Source organism: Lepidochelys olivacea (genome assembly GCF_965140295.1).
Source record: "Lepidochelys olivacea isolate rLepOli2 genome assembly, chromosome: 16".
NCBI lineage: Eukaryota > Metazoa > Chordata > Testudines > Cheloniidae > Lepidochelys > Lepidochelys olivacea.
Window position 1 is genome coordinate 14,282,967 of NC_140426.1, and position 18,751 is coordinate 14,301,717.

Genomic DNA, 18,751 nt, shown 5'->3' on the forward strand with positions numbered 1-18,751 from the left:
TGGGGGGGAGGGGAATTCTTTTTTTTTGTTGCGTAGACGTACCCAAACACACAAGCCAGTGCATTATCAGTGCAAGTCAGGATCAGGGCACACAATCCACCAGGACACCATTTCCAGGCACCCATACTCTCTTGTATCTCTGGAAGGGCCCATAGGCATGAATATTGGGGCCGTTTCCTAGTTCCACAGAAATTCTACTGAATCCCCAAGATAAAAGAAATTAGATCAGTAGGTTTTGTTGTAAAGTCAAACTAAAACTGTGCACACATGCCCCTAAAACTGTCTGCTCTTGGAAAATCTTGCTGCTATTTCTGTTTGTTCCAGCCTATTACATTTCGTAAGTGAAGCACAAATGGTCTCCCTTCCCCCATCCCATTTTACTCATAGCCTCTCACGCCTGTGACTTTTGTCCACCTACACCCCTTGACTGCAGCTGGAATGAGTCAAACCCCTTGTTCCACTGCTGCATTCTTTCAAGGCTTTTGCTGAGTCAGCTTGATCGTACCCAATTCAGGCTGGAGAAGTGACTCATATTTTAGTGGCTTCCTCTCGGCACAGCTTGCTGCTCAATGCTCTGAAGATGATCCCAGCTGGCTTTGGCTGTACTTGCATTGTTGCCGGAGCCAATCACATGTCTGTCAGTAGCTACAGCAGCAGCTTTCTTCCCCCCTGCGCAGGAAGGAAAAGAGTAGTAATTGGAAGTGGTTGCAAATTGGACCCTACCATGAGAAAAGTTGTTTGAATTTTTATTGATCCTCGTTTTCTACCCTACTGTACCTAGTGTTCCTATTGCAGGAAGCACTCAGTGCAGGGTTTGAATTATTGGCATCCCTCAGCACTTGTGTTATTGCACATGGTCACAATCACAGACGTGCATCTGCAGGCAAGAGTTTCCTTCCTTACAGGGACTCCTGAGATTCTAAGAAGAGATCTCATGGGTACATCTTTGCCAGGACTTTGAACCCATTATACCAAGTGAGGATTCCAAGTGGAAAGGCACCCATAGCTAGGCCCTTCTACCTTGGTGTGTCTAGAGATTCTTTACATTGACATGAGTCTCTGAGACATGTGAGTTGGTCTCCTTTTACGCTGTGACTGACTCCACTGCAGAAGTTGTGACAAAATATTAGAAGGAGTTAGGAGAGCATCCAGTTGTTGAATTTAGATACACTCTCAACCCAGAGATGCTGCCCCAGGCATGATTATTATTGATGCCACTGAGAATTCCTGAACTTCTCTCTCTGCTCCCTTCCAACCTTAAGATGTGTCTCTGGCACTGGGGCATCTGACCATTTCTCTGATACTCCCTTATCTCCATCACCAGCTTGCTACCTGTTAGCTTCCCAAACCTTCCCATAGTGTTCTCCAGTTGTACCAAGGTGAATGGCCCCCAGCTTCTGTGTCCTCCATTAAGTGGCATCCATTCTCCAAGAAGTCTCCTGCCATCATCTGGCTCGAAGTAGAAGAGCTAAAACTTTCCACCAAGCACAGGCCAAGATGCAGGATTTGTTGTGTCTAAACCACCCAAGGCAGATGGCTCCAGCCTCCTTTTGAAAACCTCCAGCAAAGGAGCTTCCATGACCTCCCTAGGCAGACTGTTCCGTTGTCCTACTGGTCTTACAGTTTGTTACACATTGTCCTTTGAGAGACTGGCCCAGGTTTCCAGACACATTAGATACAGGAGGCTTCAGTGTCCTGGCGCAAAACAGTGAGTGTAACACACCAAAAGCAAAAAGAGCCATTGTCTCTAAGCAGTGAAATACAGAGGAGAATGAGATGTGTGCAATATTAGACTTTGTATTGTATAGTCATTATTGCTGGTTTATCCCTACATACTGCAAATTTTAAGCTTATCCAAGGTGCCCACCTTGGTATTTAATGCTCCCAAAAATCCTTAATCTGAACAGATTTGCTTGCCAATCCCTCCTTCTCTATAGCTACCAATTTGCCAGAACCACCCTTGGCAATTGGCCTACCCAGCCTCAAGAGACTTGCTTGGCAAACTGTGCTTGCAATCACTGTGCTTGGAAACCTGTCCAACACCAGACAACTGCTAGCTGTGCTTTAAAGCCTCACAATTATCAGGCAGTGCTTCTGCTGCTGGGATTGGGAACTGCTTTGGATGCCAGCCACTGACAAACATGCTCCTGCCATCCCAAGTGGACTGGGCTAGCACACGTTAATTAGATGGCACAGGTTGCAGGACCAGTAATCAATTTCCGGAGGATCAGAAATAGCAGTGGTACACAAAAGGAGCAACTGCAGAAAGACTACAAGAATAAACAGCAGAGGCATTAAGAAGATGGAGAGAAAATGTATCCCAAACCAAACAGCTGCTGTTGGAAGTCACCATACCAGAGGCAATATATTTACACAGCATTTACCAGGCACTTTTCAAAATTAAATTATATACAGGGGTCATTTCATCCTCCAGTGAAATGCAGCCAACTCTGGGTTAAATCTGGGAAGTGAAAGTGAATCCCATAGTCCGCTGGGAAATGCAGGGGAATGTAATTACCCAAACTGGAATTTGGCCAGGATGTCATATTAGGGAGGCAGCTGCCTGACTGGCACTTCGTTGGTCAGCTGCTCTCTTTGATACCTGTTTCTTTGAATGAGCTATGTCATGACGCAGTAGTTAGGTGGACCCTGCTGCCTCGTGGGAGAGACAGACCACCCTGGGACAGAATGACACTTCTGACAGGCTCATGTGCCCCAGGGGTGTATGTACCACAGTTTGGGAATCTCTGCTCTTGTTCAAACAGGAATTAATTCAGGGAAGTCCTATGAGCTATGTTATACAGGAGGTCAGACTAGAATTGGATGATCACAGCGGTCCCTTCCTGCCTTGGACTCTCTGAATCAGAGCATTACAATATCTCTGCTGTTAAGTACCATGGGAACTTGTAATGACCGCAAACGGTCAAGCCCCCTGTTTTTCATCGTACCTGAAAGGTGGCACCTCCACCACTACAGTGATGCTTTAATCCCATCCTGGGGCATTGGTTCTATAGTGACACGGGGAACGCAGCATTACTTGCTGAATCCCCAGCACCACTTCCTGAAGCATGTCGGTGTTCCATGGGGGCCTCTCATCTAAGTCCTAGCCTCACCCATCCCTCCTTATCTTATAAGAACTGCCTGGATCACAGCACACGAATACACGTGTCAGGATCCTTCCCCAAGTTCACGTGTAAACTTAACACCAAATGAGGAAGAATTCAGACCTTGGAGATGAAAGAGTGAAGCGAAAGCTGCAGAGGGAAGAAATGGGGCCGTGATTGTGCTGTGACTTTTTAAACTCTGTAGGAAATGAGCAGTGCAGAAGAAGGGTATTTAATGGTGGAGAAAGTCTGCCCTTTTCCAAAGCACTAATTAGCCTGAAGATATCCATTATTTTGGAATTGAGTTCCACAGCACCATCCCAGTTAATTATTCTGCTGGATTTTAGTACACTCACAGCTCCTCACAGAGGCCTTGCTCGGATCATTTGGCAGCCGCTTAGGATTGTCCAGATGAGATCCTTTTAAAAATTACAAACTGGTGTATCTCACTTTGGGAGGGGAGCCAATAACAACAAGCCTTTCCTTTTCCTCCATGCATTTTCCATTTGTATCCCAACTTGTTTACTTTTCTGCCCTTTACTGTAACTTTTTTTTAACTGCAACTTTCCAAAGAATTAGCAAAGACCTTTAGTCTCCCTCTCTCTGAAAATAATCCAAACGTCAAGAAGTCCTAGAGAAGCTCAGCCCTGCGGTACTGGAATTTATCAGTCAGGCTTAAGACCCCTGTAGCATCCAGGAGCTGTTGAAGACCTGTAGGGAAGGTGTCTAGTATATATGGGATCTAGAGCATCATCACTCTGTTCTAGGGACCAGCTACAGAGATCTTGACACTCTTTGAAGAAGTCCCAAGTTTAGAACTTTCTCTGATCTGAACCCTGATCATGTCGGATTAGGATGTGAAATGAAAAGGCATCCACAACCTCTTTGGAGAGAAGTATCCAATGTCAAGCCTTCTGCATCCTGATACATACATTCAGATTCTTATCTGAGACTGAGGAGCTGTGGCTTTGTATCCCTATTTCCTGAGGGTCCCTACTACTCTAACAGTGGCTAGAAAGTAGATCAGTTGTAAGGTATTAGCTGGTGGCTTCACATAGGAAGCCCTTTCACAGTGGAGTCTCTGGGGGCAGCATGGGAAGGACTGTTAGACATATTTTGTTTCTTATTTTTAATCAGCCACCAAAATCTCTCCATCTATTGCCCAACTCTATACCCATGAGCAGTCCTTGCACAGCTTCTCTCTATATTCCATTCCTCAAGAATCCTACTGAATCTCCCAAACATGTTATCCCTTAAAAATGGAAATGTAAACCTAACCCCACCAGTACCACTCCAAATCCTTGGCGTAAGATAGTGAATTTTGGAATGGCAGTACACAGAGAAAGGAAAGAATGCCATTATCTCTAAGAATATAATGGAGGGGATATGTATTGCTTAGTTGTCATCATCTTAGCGTATGTGCAATGTCCCTCAAGTGGCACGTGACTAGGATTCATCACCGAATTTGATCCGCTGGTTGGATCATTAGCTTCCCCAGCTTGAGCTGGGTCCTGATGGGGAGTGCGACATGAACACCGATCTGAATACCACCAGATGCAGTGTTGCAAAACCTTTAGGAATCTAACTCTGCCAGTCTGCAAAAGTTAAGCTTGGTGCAAGGCCCTCTTCATCCTTGAACTGAAAGCCTGCAATATAGCTTGGCACATCCCCTTCCCCGGTGCCACAGTCACACTTGATAAACTTCCCCTGTGCCTACACCCACCCTCAGAAAACGAGCTGTTGGCAACAGCCGCGCTCTGCTGCTGAACGCAGTTGGGACTGTCTGAAGTTGAGCATTGTCAATTGCATACCTGCCGTTACCAAAAGTCAAGGACAGACAAACAGTTCTGCATGTCTTCTCCCAGGTGGCAGCATCATTGAGCAATTGCCAAATGTTCGGGGCATCATGGGTACCCACAGCACCATAGAGGACTTATGGAAGAAAGATAGAGGGGACCTTAATAACCACACTGGGATGGTTTGTAGAAACCAATTACCAGAGAATTACGAAGACTCAACTACTTGGCTCCACATGAATTAACTTTGTGAGTTCCCATACATGAGAGAACTTTTGGTGCAGCAGCCCCAAAGAGTCAGAACCCAGCAGCCCCCATGTGCCAGGAGAAAGGATCACCTAAAAACTGCAGTACAACAATCCTAAGGACCTGGAACCCCAAAGGAGCTGTGAAGTGCATTAATCCTGAGGAGCCAGTATGTCAAAGATTCAGCAACATCAAGTCACCAAAAACCAGAGGAGCTGGAATGTAGCTATCACGCAGGGAGCTAAGAGACAGATGTCTCTGAACTGGGCTCGAGAAGAAATAGGACACTGTAACCCCAAGTGATTTATGCAAGGGAATTTAAAACAACGACAGCAAAACAGCATCTATGTTTTAGAGGGTGAAATGCACAGGAAGGGTAACTGAGTGCCTCATTGTGAGCCCCTCGCTCAGGCTGCTGAGTAGTTACTCGCACAAGTCATCCCACTGAATTCCGTGAAATTACTCACATAAGCAGTTGTGTAAGGGGCTCACCATCTGGTCTGAAGTGACTACAAGAACAGTTTGTGATAGCCGCATGTAGCCAGGGTATGTATTTGGAGCAGTTCTGCTCCCTTTATAGATCAGGGAATGTGCAATCGGGTGAGGAAAAATGCGGCTCAATTCCGAACTAGGTTGACTGTCAGGGTGATACAATTCAGAAGGTCAAAGAAGCATCCTGCTCCCTCCCATTGCTTAACTTTATAGGCAGCTGCAAATAACTCTGTGTAGTTGCGTTCCTCAGAAAAGGGTAGCTAGACCAGGCAGAAGCAGTCCGCAAAGAAACCATTCAGACATCACTAGAAAACTAACGCTCTTGCCAAAGCCAGCATTGTACTGCAGCCCTTGGCTTAGAATAATCCTTCTTCTTGGTACAATAAGGATTGCTGTCTACCCCACTCCTCCTGGCACGAGATAGTATGTGAGCAAACTCATGTCACAGCATGGACAGTTTTGCACAATTTTGCTGGTGCCGGGTTGTTAGGGATGGGCAAATTGGTTCCAATCAATACGAACCAACCCAAAATTTAGACCCAATTTTTTGGAAGTTCAAAAGATTTGAAATAACTTTGTCCTCCTCTCCCTTCCCCACCCACCACCAATTTCCCCTTGTTTTCCAACTCTACCCATTTCTGTGTTTCTGCTTCCTGACCCAGATGGAACTGGGAAGGGCAGAAATGCCCCAAGTGGGACTTGTTGTTGCAGCATCCCCAGCATGACCAGAAGCAGGAAGTACAGGGAATAATATGAACGAGAGAGAGAGAGACAGACACTCTCAGACCTTCCCTAAAATTCCATCCCTGTTTGCCAAACGCAAAAGAAGGATCTGAACTTCAAAGGCTAATCTCTCATCATAAATCCAATCTATCTATCATGTGCCAATCACTAAAGCATCTTTCCTCATTTTAAAGAGAGCCCTGCAGAGTTTTACCCATCAGTGTTCACTTAATCCTTAGCCTGAGGCAAACTTAGCAGTATTTCATCCTTCATAATCCTTATCCAAACAGGCATGTAGGTGTGATTCGCCCTTCACTAAGCCTCACCCTTGGAGGTACCCATGTGTATTTCAAACAAATCGTTTTAGCTAGACTTCCTTTATATGGAAAAATATTGAACGGAAAGAGATCTAGGGTAACGTTTTCAAAAGCAACTATGTGATTTAGGTGCCTACATCCCATTTTCAAAAGGGATGTAGGCAATTAGGAGCCCAGGTCCCACGGACTTGCAAAGAGCCTAAGGGTATGTGTATACAATTAAAAAAAAAAAAAAACCACCCACAGCAGTGAGTCTCAGAGCCCAGGTCTACAAGCTCAGGCTGCAGGGCTAAAAATAGCAGTGTAGATATTCGGGCTTGGACTGCAGCCTGGGCTTCGAGACCCCTGCCTTCACCAGGTTTCAGAGCCCAGGCTCCCGCCTGAGCCTGAACAACTGCACTGCTATTTTTAGCCCCATGAGCCTGAGTCAGTTGACCTGGGCTCTGAGACTGTTGTGGGTCTTTTCTTGCAGCATAGACGTAGCCTTAGGCTCCTACAAGCCAGACTGTGAACAGCTAAGAATTTACCCAGATACCTAGTGATATTTTCAAAAGTACCTGAACAAGTTAGGTGCCTAATTTCTATTGAAAGTTGATGGGTGTTGGGCATCTAGGCTACTTAGTGCTTTTGCAAATCCCACTCGTGGCTTAGCTGCATCAGTAGGCACCTAAATGCCTTTGTCAGTCTTGCTCTAAGTCGTTTTGGAAATGGGACTTGATCTCTGAAGTCACTTAGGCACTTCTGTAAATGTTATCCTTAGACTTAAAGGGGCCTCCTCTCAATTTGAAATGTTGTCAATTGATTTTTAAAGAGAGTTCAGTAATTTCGGGAGCTAGTCCTGCCTGAGGCCTCTTATTCAGATCTGGTGGGTTTGCCGTCACATTTGACTATTGTTAAAGAATGTTTTTTCTCTCCTGTGTTGCTGTGCAAAAGAGATGCGCACACAAATGGGGGAAATGATGTGAAACTGACTCAGCACAAAGTTAACCAGCTGAAAAGAATCCAGAGGAATGTCTTTATATTTTTCTTTTGTCATTCACCTTTGGGAATCACAGATGCTATCTGTAAGAAAAACAGGTAAAAACAAAAAAACTTTTGAACAGAAATGTGATGATTATTTTAATTTTAAGTAGTTGGTGCCCTTTTAAAGCCATCTTTTTATCCAGTCTCTAAAGCCTCATTCAGACCCCACTGAAATCATTGGGAAGGTTCCCACTGACTTTAAAGGGCTTTGGATCTGGCTGTTTTAACATTAATATTTATGTCTACAGGGAGAACAAGGTGATGATGGGAAAATAGAAGGCCCCCCAGGACCACCTGGTGACAGAGTAAGATATTATTCATGTCCCTTCTCTAATCCTGTGGCCTGATTTTTGCGTGTGATGCACATGCAGACAAGCCAACTGCCTGGATTTTTTCCCTGATCACTGAAGATGCTGTATTTAGAGATCATGACACATGGAGTGGACCACTGGCATTTCACATCTACCTTGAACCTTTATTGTGTTGTTGTAGGGTCCAGTTGGCAACAGAGGAGATCGAGGGGAGCCTGGAGACCCTGGCTACCCTGTAAGTCCTATTCTGAATATTTGCCTAGGAACTAACTTTGGAGAAGTTTTTCACCTGTATAACAGCCCACAAAGCTTACATCCTTGGCCCTGTTTATTATGTGACATCTCACCATGGTTGCTCTTTGAGCTTTACTCAGGACCCAGAGGAATGATTCAGATCTCTTTCCTTTAAAGTGAAAGAGCAGTTGCTGAAGGCAAAGAAAAGACCAGATAGCATCAGGTCCAGCATCCCACAATATCACACATCTGAGCTGAGCTTGCAAGGCTGAGAAAATGAGCAGGACCTTTTTATCAGTGACTTAAATCCAGAGGAAATATCATGGGGTCTGGGGAACATGCTCAGAAGGCTTTGATGAAATAGCTCACAAGACAGCTAGGTCATGATGATGTTGGGTGAGAGTTGAGACAGTTGGGTTGTAGTTGCCGGCACAAGACTAGATGCTTTCAAGGGGATCCCTATTAACTTGCTGGATTGAGTTTCCAAAATCTTTTCAGTTAGCTGTGGGCTCTCTTAGCCAAGACCAGATTTATGAACGAGTCCCCCTTACTCCTGTGTTGTTTTTGTATAGTCCTCCAGTCCCTGTGTCAGTAGCTTCTCAACATGATTGCTTGGAGCTGGTCTGAAAAGAATCTCTTAGGATTAGGTTTTGCCTCACTACAAAGCAGTCAGTGAGAGTGATTAATTACAAAAATGTACCAAACTCTCTTATTTGTCATCTCCAAATGACTGTCCACAAGTTGCCAGAGAAATGCTACTCACTGTAGTCTTTCTATGGGGCATCAGTAATCAAGTGTTTAGTTAAACTAATGCATTGTGTATTTATTGATGCATTAGGTACGCTCTGTTTCCTGCTTAAATTGTGACATAGTAGCTAGTTGTAACTCTTAGCTGCCTGATGCCTATGAATATCCATGAAAGAGTGTACATTATTCTTGGAAAAGTTAACTAGCTCAGTTAATCCAAGATGTCTGTTTCCCTAAGAATGTTCAAGAGGCCATGTCTACTTGCCACTTATATTCTATACTTACTGTAAATACCAGGGTATCAACTAGCCCTAAAGGGTTCAGACCTTTGTTTGTACAGTATCTATGTACAGTATGCATGCAGAGTTACAGTGCTATATAATACTACATAAAACTAAATACAGAATAGCAGAGCTATATAATAATACTGAGAGAAAGTGATCTAGACAAGGGAGAGGAGATGTTTTCAGATGAGAAACTCATTGAGGCAGAGAGATACAGGGAGGCTGTTCCAGATCAGAGGAAAGAGAGAGGAGAGGGAGTGTTCAGAGTCAGAAATGAGCCCACAGTTATAGAGAGGGGAAATCTGAGTTGGGAAGGAATTGGAGGAGTTAGGAGTTCAGCTGGGGGAAGGTCCTCTTGCCCAAGAAAAACATTTGCTTCCCAGTGATGTATTCATCTGAATAGCACCACCCACATACTTTGCCTTCCCGGCATTGGCAGAATACAGCTGCGTGCATTGCACCTCTCCCACCACCCATTATCCCCCAGTACCACACTGTATGCTGTGACTGCAGCATCCACTGCTGCTTACCTATAGAAAGAGAATCCAGAGAATAAACTAACATGCGCACTCTCATTTATTTAAGGGTCAAGAAGGACTTGATGGGGACAGAGGAAAAGCTGGACAGCAAGGTCTACCTGTAAGACGCTATTTTATTTTATAATTGATTGATTTTAATCTGATCTTACTCTACTGTGTATGTGACAAATGGAGATAGAATGGGTGAGCAGCATGGGAAAGGGGGTTAGAGGAAAGGCATGGTGAGCTACAAACTACAATACGTGCATTTCCATATGCCAGGGCTCAGTGGGGTTTTTAAGAATATCTATATCCATAAACTTTATGCTTCCTGAAGGTGTAATCAAAGTATGTCACATGATATATTTTGTTTTTCCTATAAAACAAGTAGGGAAAGAGACAGGAGCAGCTTCCCATGTTCTAATATTGTGTCCCTAGACCTGTCTTACCAGACATTTTTAATGATTAAAAGAGGACGGGAAAGCTTGGGAGATTCATAACGTAATGATTATATCAATATGGGGGCATTCACCTGGAAGTCACGGGTCTGAATCCAGAACTTGTCAGTAGTGATTCAGATGGGACGGCTGTTTAGTGACCTGTGTGAAATGCTTTACACATACCTGGACTAGATAAGAATGAGTTGGATCTTCATCCAGTTCCCACTGGACGAGTGTCCACATTGCATAAATCACAATAGGCCCCCACTCCTCATTGGCAGTCTCAGCAGAGGCCATAGATTGATTGGGTCCCCTCTCACTCCTACAGAGGCCCATCCAAGTAAGCTGAGGACCGCTGGAGGGGCAGCGGGAGATACGTTTGTTCTGCTGCTGCCCGTGTTGTACCTTCTCTCAGTCCAGCATGTTTAATGAAGACTAAAATCAGTTAAAAAATGAAGGCCTGATTTTTAAAACCTGAACTTCTGGGGGCTGTGTGTAAATGCATCTACTTTGTACATGCAAATACTGTGATTGTGTGCACACACAAATGATCGGTCAAACCACTGACCAGGTATTTTCATGCTCAAGTACTAGATTTTTTTGCACACAGTGATGGTAATTGTGGCCTGTAAATTAGACATGCAAGTGCACAAGTGTTTTTGTACTCAGCCCTGATGTTCTCAAGTTTTGAAAAATAAGCCCTAAACATTGGCTTGGCTGTCTCGCCATTAATCATTCCATAAACAGTGGGGACTGTAGTAACAAGCCATGCATCAGATTCCTCTGGCCAGATCCTTAGCTGATTTAAAGCAGCATCACTTCACTGAAGTCTGTGGAGCTTTATCAGTTTACATCTGCCAAGGTTCTGCTCTGTTATGTTTACACAGCTCTTAGATGTGACTTAAAATGCATTCATTAGGATGTTCTTCAAAAGGGGGTTATGAAATAAAACAATCACTTCACATTCTACGCAGCGTAGAGCATTGGTGCTCCCATTTTTCCTCATTTCTAAGTGCAATTTCAAACATGAATGTGTTACTCAGTTGTAAACAAATAATGCAGAAGTTTTTCAGCTTGAGAGAAGTGGCCAGAATGTCAGTGGGATGAACATAGATGGGGTATTGTCAAGTTTCTTTCATGTCAGTGCTGTTTTGATATCCCCTCCATATTGCTCCTATTGTTACACAGTCTAGCATAGTAATATAAGACTGTTTAATAGAAATTTGAGATGCTGTGCATACCTTCAAAGTACACATATGTAACTGATCCCCAAAGACATTCATACTGTTTGTGCTATCTAGGCTTATTCTAGTTCCTGAGCTGCATCTGCTCAAAGCTTCAATGAATACCATTCCTGAAAATCAGCTTATCATCTGGTTTCTCTCCAATCAGAGCTGTAAACCCTGGCATGCAAAAACATACTAAAACATATTAGACAGTGTCAGTTAAATTTGAAATGACTTTCATTCTTTGTGGGGCTATAGAAAGAGTGTTGTAGGTTCTATTACTTAAGTCCCAATCTCAGTGATCTGTGACATGATTAGAAGGGGTTAGGTGATCCTTCATAGCTCTTTGACTCTAGCCTCTGAATTGCCCCAAGATAATCAACAGAAGCAGGCAGCTCTGGAGAAGAAGGTATAGAAACAGGAGGCTCAGAAACAGCAGACGATTAGAAACTACAATGAGAGAGATCTGCAGACAGGCAATAACCTGCTACATCTTCTTTGGAATAAGTCCAGGGTGTCTCATGGTTAGAGAATACACATCCTGCTGCTTTGCTATCAGCAAAATCCATTAAAAAAGCGGAATAGGAAGAGGGGAGGGCGCATATATGTGATGGGGAGGGGAATGTTTCAGATTTCTGAAACGGTGATCTGTTTCCTTATCTCTCTCCCTCTCCACTTCGTAGCTGGCCTTGAGACATCTGAAATCTTGATTCAAGATTGGGATTGGGGCTCAGGAGAGAGAAGGAGGCAAATACCATAAGCATCATCGTGGTATTTGCTGCAAAAACTACTGGATCTGCTTTAAAAACCAGAGCTGTAACTCTTCATTGAGGAGCCTGATCCTATTACCTGCTCTATTACCTGATCCTATTACCTGATCCTATTACCTGCTCTTTGTTGTGGATCTCAAAGTCAAACAGTCCCAAACCAAGCAAGGGAGAGACTATGCTGCTTCTCCAAAATGACACCCTGTTAAATAGTCTCTGGAGACCGTTTCTTATTCCTCCTTCCCCAGGAGGGCTGTGAGAGCAAAGGCTGCTCCCAGTAATTGATTCCGTATGGTCAGTGCTGTAAGGGACACAGCAAATGCTGCTCTTCATACTTTATGCAAGATGCTGCCAGAAAAGTATTTCAAACAGATTTTCTTTGTCCTCTTTTCTAGGGGGATCCTGGCCCACCAGGCCAGCCAGGGCCAAAGGGATCCAAAGGTGAAGAGGTAGGCTTCATGGGGGTGAATTTATGGCATCCAAAGCTTAAAGCTGAAGTGAAATCAGAACTGTCACGGTTTTTCCAAGAGTATGTGGCTTGTTCATTGGTCTGTGGCTGGAAATGACCATGGAGAACCCAGTAGGAGGGCTGTAAATATTGATTTGTGTGTCCAAACCCATTAGTTTGTTGGCTTCCTGGGGCTGGAGAAGATCAAGAGAATTACAGTACTAGGACTGTGAATGAATCCCCGGCAGGTCCTTAGTTACATGCCTTGGGACCTTGGTGTGGTCCCTCTTGCCCACACCTCGTCAAGTTTCTGCCTCTCTTGACCACAATTGGCATCTCTGCCCCTGGGGGAAATCTGAACCAGGCAATTGTCTCTCTGTAGCTGGGTTTCAACCATAAAACTTTTCTGGCTTAAAACCTTCCAAATCCAGAGTCCATTATCCACACAATTCTCCTTTTCCTACTTCTCAGAAGGGTCATTCCCTCTAACTGCTCCCCCCGCAACGAAGAGAATCCACCGCATGTGGTTTTATCTGAACTGAATTTATACCAATATCTACTTCTACTTCCCTGTCTCTACAGCTTCCCAATCCGTTAACCACCAGAGACTTCTTTTGCCTAAATTTAAGTGGATGACCTCAATCCTCGGCTAATTCACATTCCATCCTGCAAGATATGGGAACTGGCATAATGCCAAGTAGACTAATCTACAATAGGTGATTTTAACAGAGTTCACTGGCCACTGGATTCAAAGAAAGACACACCCTATTACCCATAGTAGATCTGGAACTGCCCGTGGGTCTAATGAGTAACAGTAGCTCTTGTTCCACACAGTTGGCCAGTTTTCAGAGACTTGTCTGCAGATGGAGAAGTGATACACGAAACACTTGGTTTATTTTTTAAAAATGTGTTAGCAGATGACAGAGCTTCAAAGCTTCTGAATCCTAGCAAAGGTGATAAGGCCAAGTGTTCCGTTCATACTGCAGGAGTTAATCCTTGTTCCTAGCTAATAATCAGAACCACATACTTGCTGCTTTGACACTTCCCCTCCCCTTATCGGCAAATCAGCATTACAGATTTTAGCCATAAGAAGCTTTTATCCCCCAACTCTCCAGGACGGGGGGAAACTATCTAATCTATCAGAGACCAGAATAAGACCTTCCCTATCTGAGTCCCCTGAAGAAGGCTTGGTTGTTGGTTTTCCATGATGCCGCCAAGGAATGATGAATGGGATGATTTTTGAGCATCTCGCAGTAATGCATGCCAGTGCTGTGGAGTTCTCTCTCAAATTCATCGTCCTGCTTTATTTGTCCTCATCTGTTCTATATTAGGAAAATGCAGGGCCTTTCCTTCTGGCTATTCATTCCTGCCCTCTAAAGAAGATAACCCAGAAACTCTTAGAGAACCACTTGTAATAAAACCAAATAATAATTCATCTCCTTTGGCTGTAGCAACTGACCTCATATGTCTCCTTATTAAACTGCTCTCCATTGCACAGGCCAAAATGGGCTTCCCATTATTTCTTTTTTTGCCTTAAGGGTCAAAAAGGAAAGCAAGGAGTACGGGGTGAAGGGGGCAGCAGAGGCTCGCCGGTAGGTGAAAATTCAGCCTTTTCTTTTACAAGTCCCTGGCATCCCAACACTTCAGTCACTAATTCTTTTGTGTTTGTAGGGTCCTCTTGGGTTACCTGGTCCTAGGGGAGTAGTGGGAAGGCAGGGTCAGGAGGGTTCTCCTGGAGTGGACGGAGTGCCTGGGAAGGATGGCACAACTGGGCTGCAGGTAAGTTTGAAACACTTATATTGGGACACCTTAAGCAAACACTACCCCAGAGGAGGGAAGGGCAAAGGATAAAGCAGTAGAAATTGACACACCCACTGCTATAGCCATGCTGTCTTATATACACAGAGTGGGTCCTGTACACCACTGCACAGACTTCACACATACAAACCCAGGCAGATGTCTCCATGTGGACAAGTGTGTAAGTAAAGTGACTCTCACAGCCAGACAAACAGGCTCTTGTATGCGCAGATCCATGTGCTGTAAAATCTTGTGCATATGCGCATGCTCACACAGCCATTCATAAATGCACGCCATGCCAGCCACGCCCACCCAGTGTAGCTGTAGTCACGCTGCTCTGGCTGCCTTTTCAAAGGGGTGAGCATGCCCAGAAGGATAGGGTGACTTTCTCTGTATTCTCTCCTGGACTTGTTTTATAGGGAGAACAGGGAGATGATGGGGAAGAAGGCACAACAGGGATTTCGGGAAAACGAGGGAACCCCGGCATACCTGGTCTCCCCGGAGCACAGGGGCCACTAGGATTTAAGGTCAGTTTCCACCTCGCCGTGGTACTGGGTTTTTTGTTTGTTAAAACAAGTGTGAACTTGGGAAGGTGGCAAGGAAGCTCACACAGCCTGTCCTGGCCCACACTGCTTTTAGGAAGCTCAGGCTGCTAGACTCCTAGCAAGCATGACCAGGCACCTCCTTTGGAAGGTCTTGGATCCTTGGAAGTCTGTACTGTTAGTGTCTTAGAAGGCACTACTGGAAAGAAGCTCACACTGCCAGGTTTTCAGCTAGCACCAACAGGGCTTGAACTGCTGGAACTGGTATGGTTTGGGGCACTGTTATGAGCCAGAGGAAGCAGTGAAAGGCTTGTTTAGTGACCCCTGGATTTCTCACTGGTTCTTGCCCTGTCCCATGTGGATCATAGGACACAAAGCAGACCCAGTAAAGATTTAGCCATTTGTAAAAAGGGACTGTAAATAGAGAGATTCCAGCTGGGGTTGGAGAGGCCAGAAGAATTTGAATCAAATTATACTCATTTAACACATTACCATTAAGTTGTCACTTACTGCCCCCCAGCTGCCTTGGGTAGAAATAACAGGCTGTCGCCACTGATTGATACTTGAGCCTTTATCACTGGAGCACTGCAAGGTCAGGGGGAGGGGGAAGGAGTTGAGATGCTGGGTCTTGGACGCCCCTTTGTTGTCTTTGACTTGGGAAGTCGGTGCCAGGGCAAATGTTAGCTTTGTAACTTTTGGATTAAAGTTACTGAACTGAAACCTTGGAATTCCTTTAGCATTTCAGGTGGATTAATCATCTGTTGTCAGCCTTGTTCAGAGAAGAGACTGAGAAATTGTGTGGGGCAGGGCAAGTAGGCATGCAAGGGTGTAAATGAGGGGGAACATGAACCTTATCCCTTCAAATGCTACATTGTGACACACCTTGTACAGCTGTGCTTGTAACTGCAGGTCTTGGTGAACTACCTCTAGGAAAACGGGTGTCCATTACTGGCTTCATGCTATACATCCTGTAAGAACATCTATCATTGCACCCAGCCCTGTGTGATACATATAGATGAAGTCACATCTCCTACCCCAGTGGCCATTATTTTTCCACCTTGTCATATATACCCTAACACTGGCCATTTCTGTTGCATGTTTTTATATTTAATCCCCTGGAATGATTTTAATTCTGTGTTCTTTGTAGGGTGAAAGAGGATTGCCTGGGCAGACTGGCCCAACAGGGAAACGGGGTACACAAGGAGGGATGGGGCTCCCAGGAGGCCCAGGAGAGCCAGGACCCAAAGGACAGCCGGTTAGTTGTGTTCATTTAAATGATCGTGTCTCACTGTAGTTCTCCTAGCTACAAGAGGTGGCTCAGAGTCCCAGCAGTGCATAGGGGGTAGAGTCCTGGGATGCTCTACTGCATGCATTTTTGTAGCACACGGACACAATCTCAGCACACGCTTCCCAAGGCTGGGCGGTTGTGGAACTCTGTGCACATCATTTCATGTTTCGCTTTTAAATAGTGAAGTTTGTGCGAGTTTGGAGTTCATAAACATGAGACAGTGGAATGGCATCATGTACTGAGCAGCTGCACTGAACAAGTGCAATTACGTCAGTACAGACCTGCTTCTTCAGTATTGGCGCTCTTTAATGTTGGACTGGCCACTGAGGTGAGACCACCAAGCTCATTCCACCCAATCACACTTTCATTTGCACCCACTCAAATAAATCCTTGTCAATCACAATTTGAATGTTACACACACCCTGCAGCCATTACTTTATATTACACTCCTTGGTGTCTATCCTACTACACAGCATCCCTACCTCTAGAAATTAGCGATGAGTAAGCTGACCCAGGATAGGAAAGGAATGTTGCAGCCTGCATTTGGTAGAGCAAGAGGTTTAGGAGCAGTACTTAGCAATAAGGCCATCTCCTGGTATGGTATCAATGGCAGTGTAGTTGTAAGTCCAGAGCCAAGAGCATTGTCTACAAAGCAGCTGGGCGGTGTAATTCCCCGTGCAGATAGACACACATGCACTAGCTCTGTTTGAGCTAGTACCTCAAAGTCGCATCGCCCCTGGTGGCAGTTGAGGCTGGCCACCCAAGTACATACCTATGGGGCTGAGTGGGATTGTACTTGAGCAACGGAAGCCACTGCCCATTCCACTGCAGCTACACTGCTTTGTAAGGCATTAGTTTGACCACAGCTAGTCCATGTATAGCACTGGTACTTACGCATCCCAGCTGCTGTGCTGACACGCCCCAAGGGAATCCAGTTTTATGGCTCTCAGGGACACCAACCACTGATCAGCCTCGGCAAAGGAAAGGAAATGTGCACACACCCCATTACTAAACCAGGCTGCTGCTGCTTATTGTTTTTATATATTGCACTTGTAAGATTGCCTTGTCTAGGGCTGTGTATCTGGCTATATCAGAGAGAAGGCTGATGCCATATTGGGAGTTTTAATAGCTTAGACTGTAAACAACTTGGGGCAGAAATAATATCCCTTTTCTGCCTTCTACAGTGGAGAGCAAACTGTCAGCACTTAATAAATACTTTTGCATCCCTTACTATCCCTAATATTTAGAGAGCCCCTAAAAAGAAACCAATCTAAATCTCTTATTGTACACTCTGTCTGCTCAACATCTGTTTGCCTTTGCATCCAGTGGGATCTTCAACTGTTTGAAATATGTATGCATGCTGGCCGGTTCGTTCCCCTTCCTAGACTAAGCATCACAAACAATGAGATCATCAGTACATTTAAGCCATGGATAAATACCTAGCAATGTGTTAAGATTAGGTTTATTGCTGTCTATGCCAGTGTTGGACCCCATTCTCCTCTGGAATGGGTAAGTTCTCTTCCTTCACTCCAAGGGCAGTGCCACTCTTTAAGAGAGTGAGAGAGACTAGAATGCTGCATGCGCCACCATCCAGAAGAAGCGTTTAAGTGGCCACGCAGGTCATAGGCTCCTGGCTCAAGAAGCAGAGTCCATTTGAGTCCCATTATGTTGTTTTTTGTGTGTATGAGTGGCAGATTCATGTACCCAATATTCATTTCTGGAGGTTGCTACGTAAATATTGATCCAGGCCTCTTGGATAAGATGTTCCTGTAACTTAGTACACGTCCCCTTTTCCTCTAGAACTCTTCTTGCTTTGCATTTATTTGTGCTGCCAGCCACTCCATGGAGAGAGATTCTCCTACTGTGGGAGCAGCAGCAGTATGTTTCCCTTCCAGGATCCATAAATGGGTAGTTAAGGTTTTTAGTATCCTTGGAAAGCTTCTTGTACTCTACGGATTTCACATAGGTCCTGGCTTGCCAAGCAATTTATCACTACGATGGCAGGAAAAGCTTCCTACCAGCAAGTCTATTAGACTTTGGAATTACCTTGTAAGAGAACTGGTGGAATCCTCATCACCTAAATCATTTAGAACTGGGCTGAACAAGACACATTTCCATCTCTTTTATTACTAGGATTCTAGAGTCATTGTGCTTATATTTTTGTCCTAATCTTTTCCTAACCATCCTGAGTCACTTGGCATGTCGCTATTCAGTAAGTCTATAGCTACCAAAAAGCTTGTATCTCAAAATATAGAAATGAGGGTGTTCACATGCAGATTTGTTTGTTCCATTTTTATTAGTGGTTACATGTATTATGACAGTGTCCACTATGTGTTAATCCAAGTTTGGATCACACACCCTAACTGTTAAAAGGTGATGTTTTTCCCTTGAAAATATGAGCAATAATCCTTGGAGGCATATTTGAAATGGGCAAGAGTTGAAAAAAAT

The 18,751-nt window shown here is 44.6% G+C and overlaps 1 protein-coding gene across 1 annotated transcript in view; it reads left to right on the forward strand.

Annotated features, from left to right (window-relative positions):
- The window catches only part of COL27A1 (collagen type XXVII alpha 1 chain), a 247,496-nt gene that overhangs the window by 215,896 nt on the left and 12,849 nt on the right, over positions 1 to 18,751 (forward strand). Inside the window, exons 43-50 of the mRNA XM_084650113.1 lie at positions 7,950 to 8,006; positions 8,194 to 8,247; positions 9,863 to 9,916; positions 12,624 to 12,677; positions 14,215 to 14,268; positions 14,348 to 14,455; positions 14,893 to 15,000; positions 16,163 to 16,270. Of these exons, the coding sequence (XP_084506239.1) occupies positions 7,950 to 8,006; positions 8,194 to 8,247; positions 9,863 to 9,916; positions 12,624 to 12,677; positions 14,215 to 14,268; positions 14,348 to 14,455; positions 14,893 to 15,000; positions 16,163 to 16,270 (597 nt within the window). The remainder of the gene's footprint in view (positions 1 to 7,949; positions 8,007 to 8,193; positions 8,248 to 9,862; positions 9,917 to 12,623; positions 12,678 to 14,214; positions 14,269 to 14,347; positions 14,456 to 14,892; positions 15,001 to 16,162; positions 16,271 to 18,751) is intronic.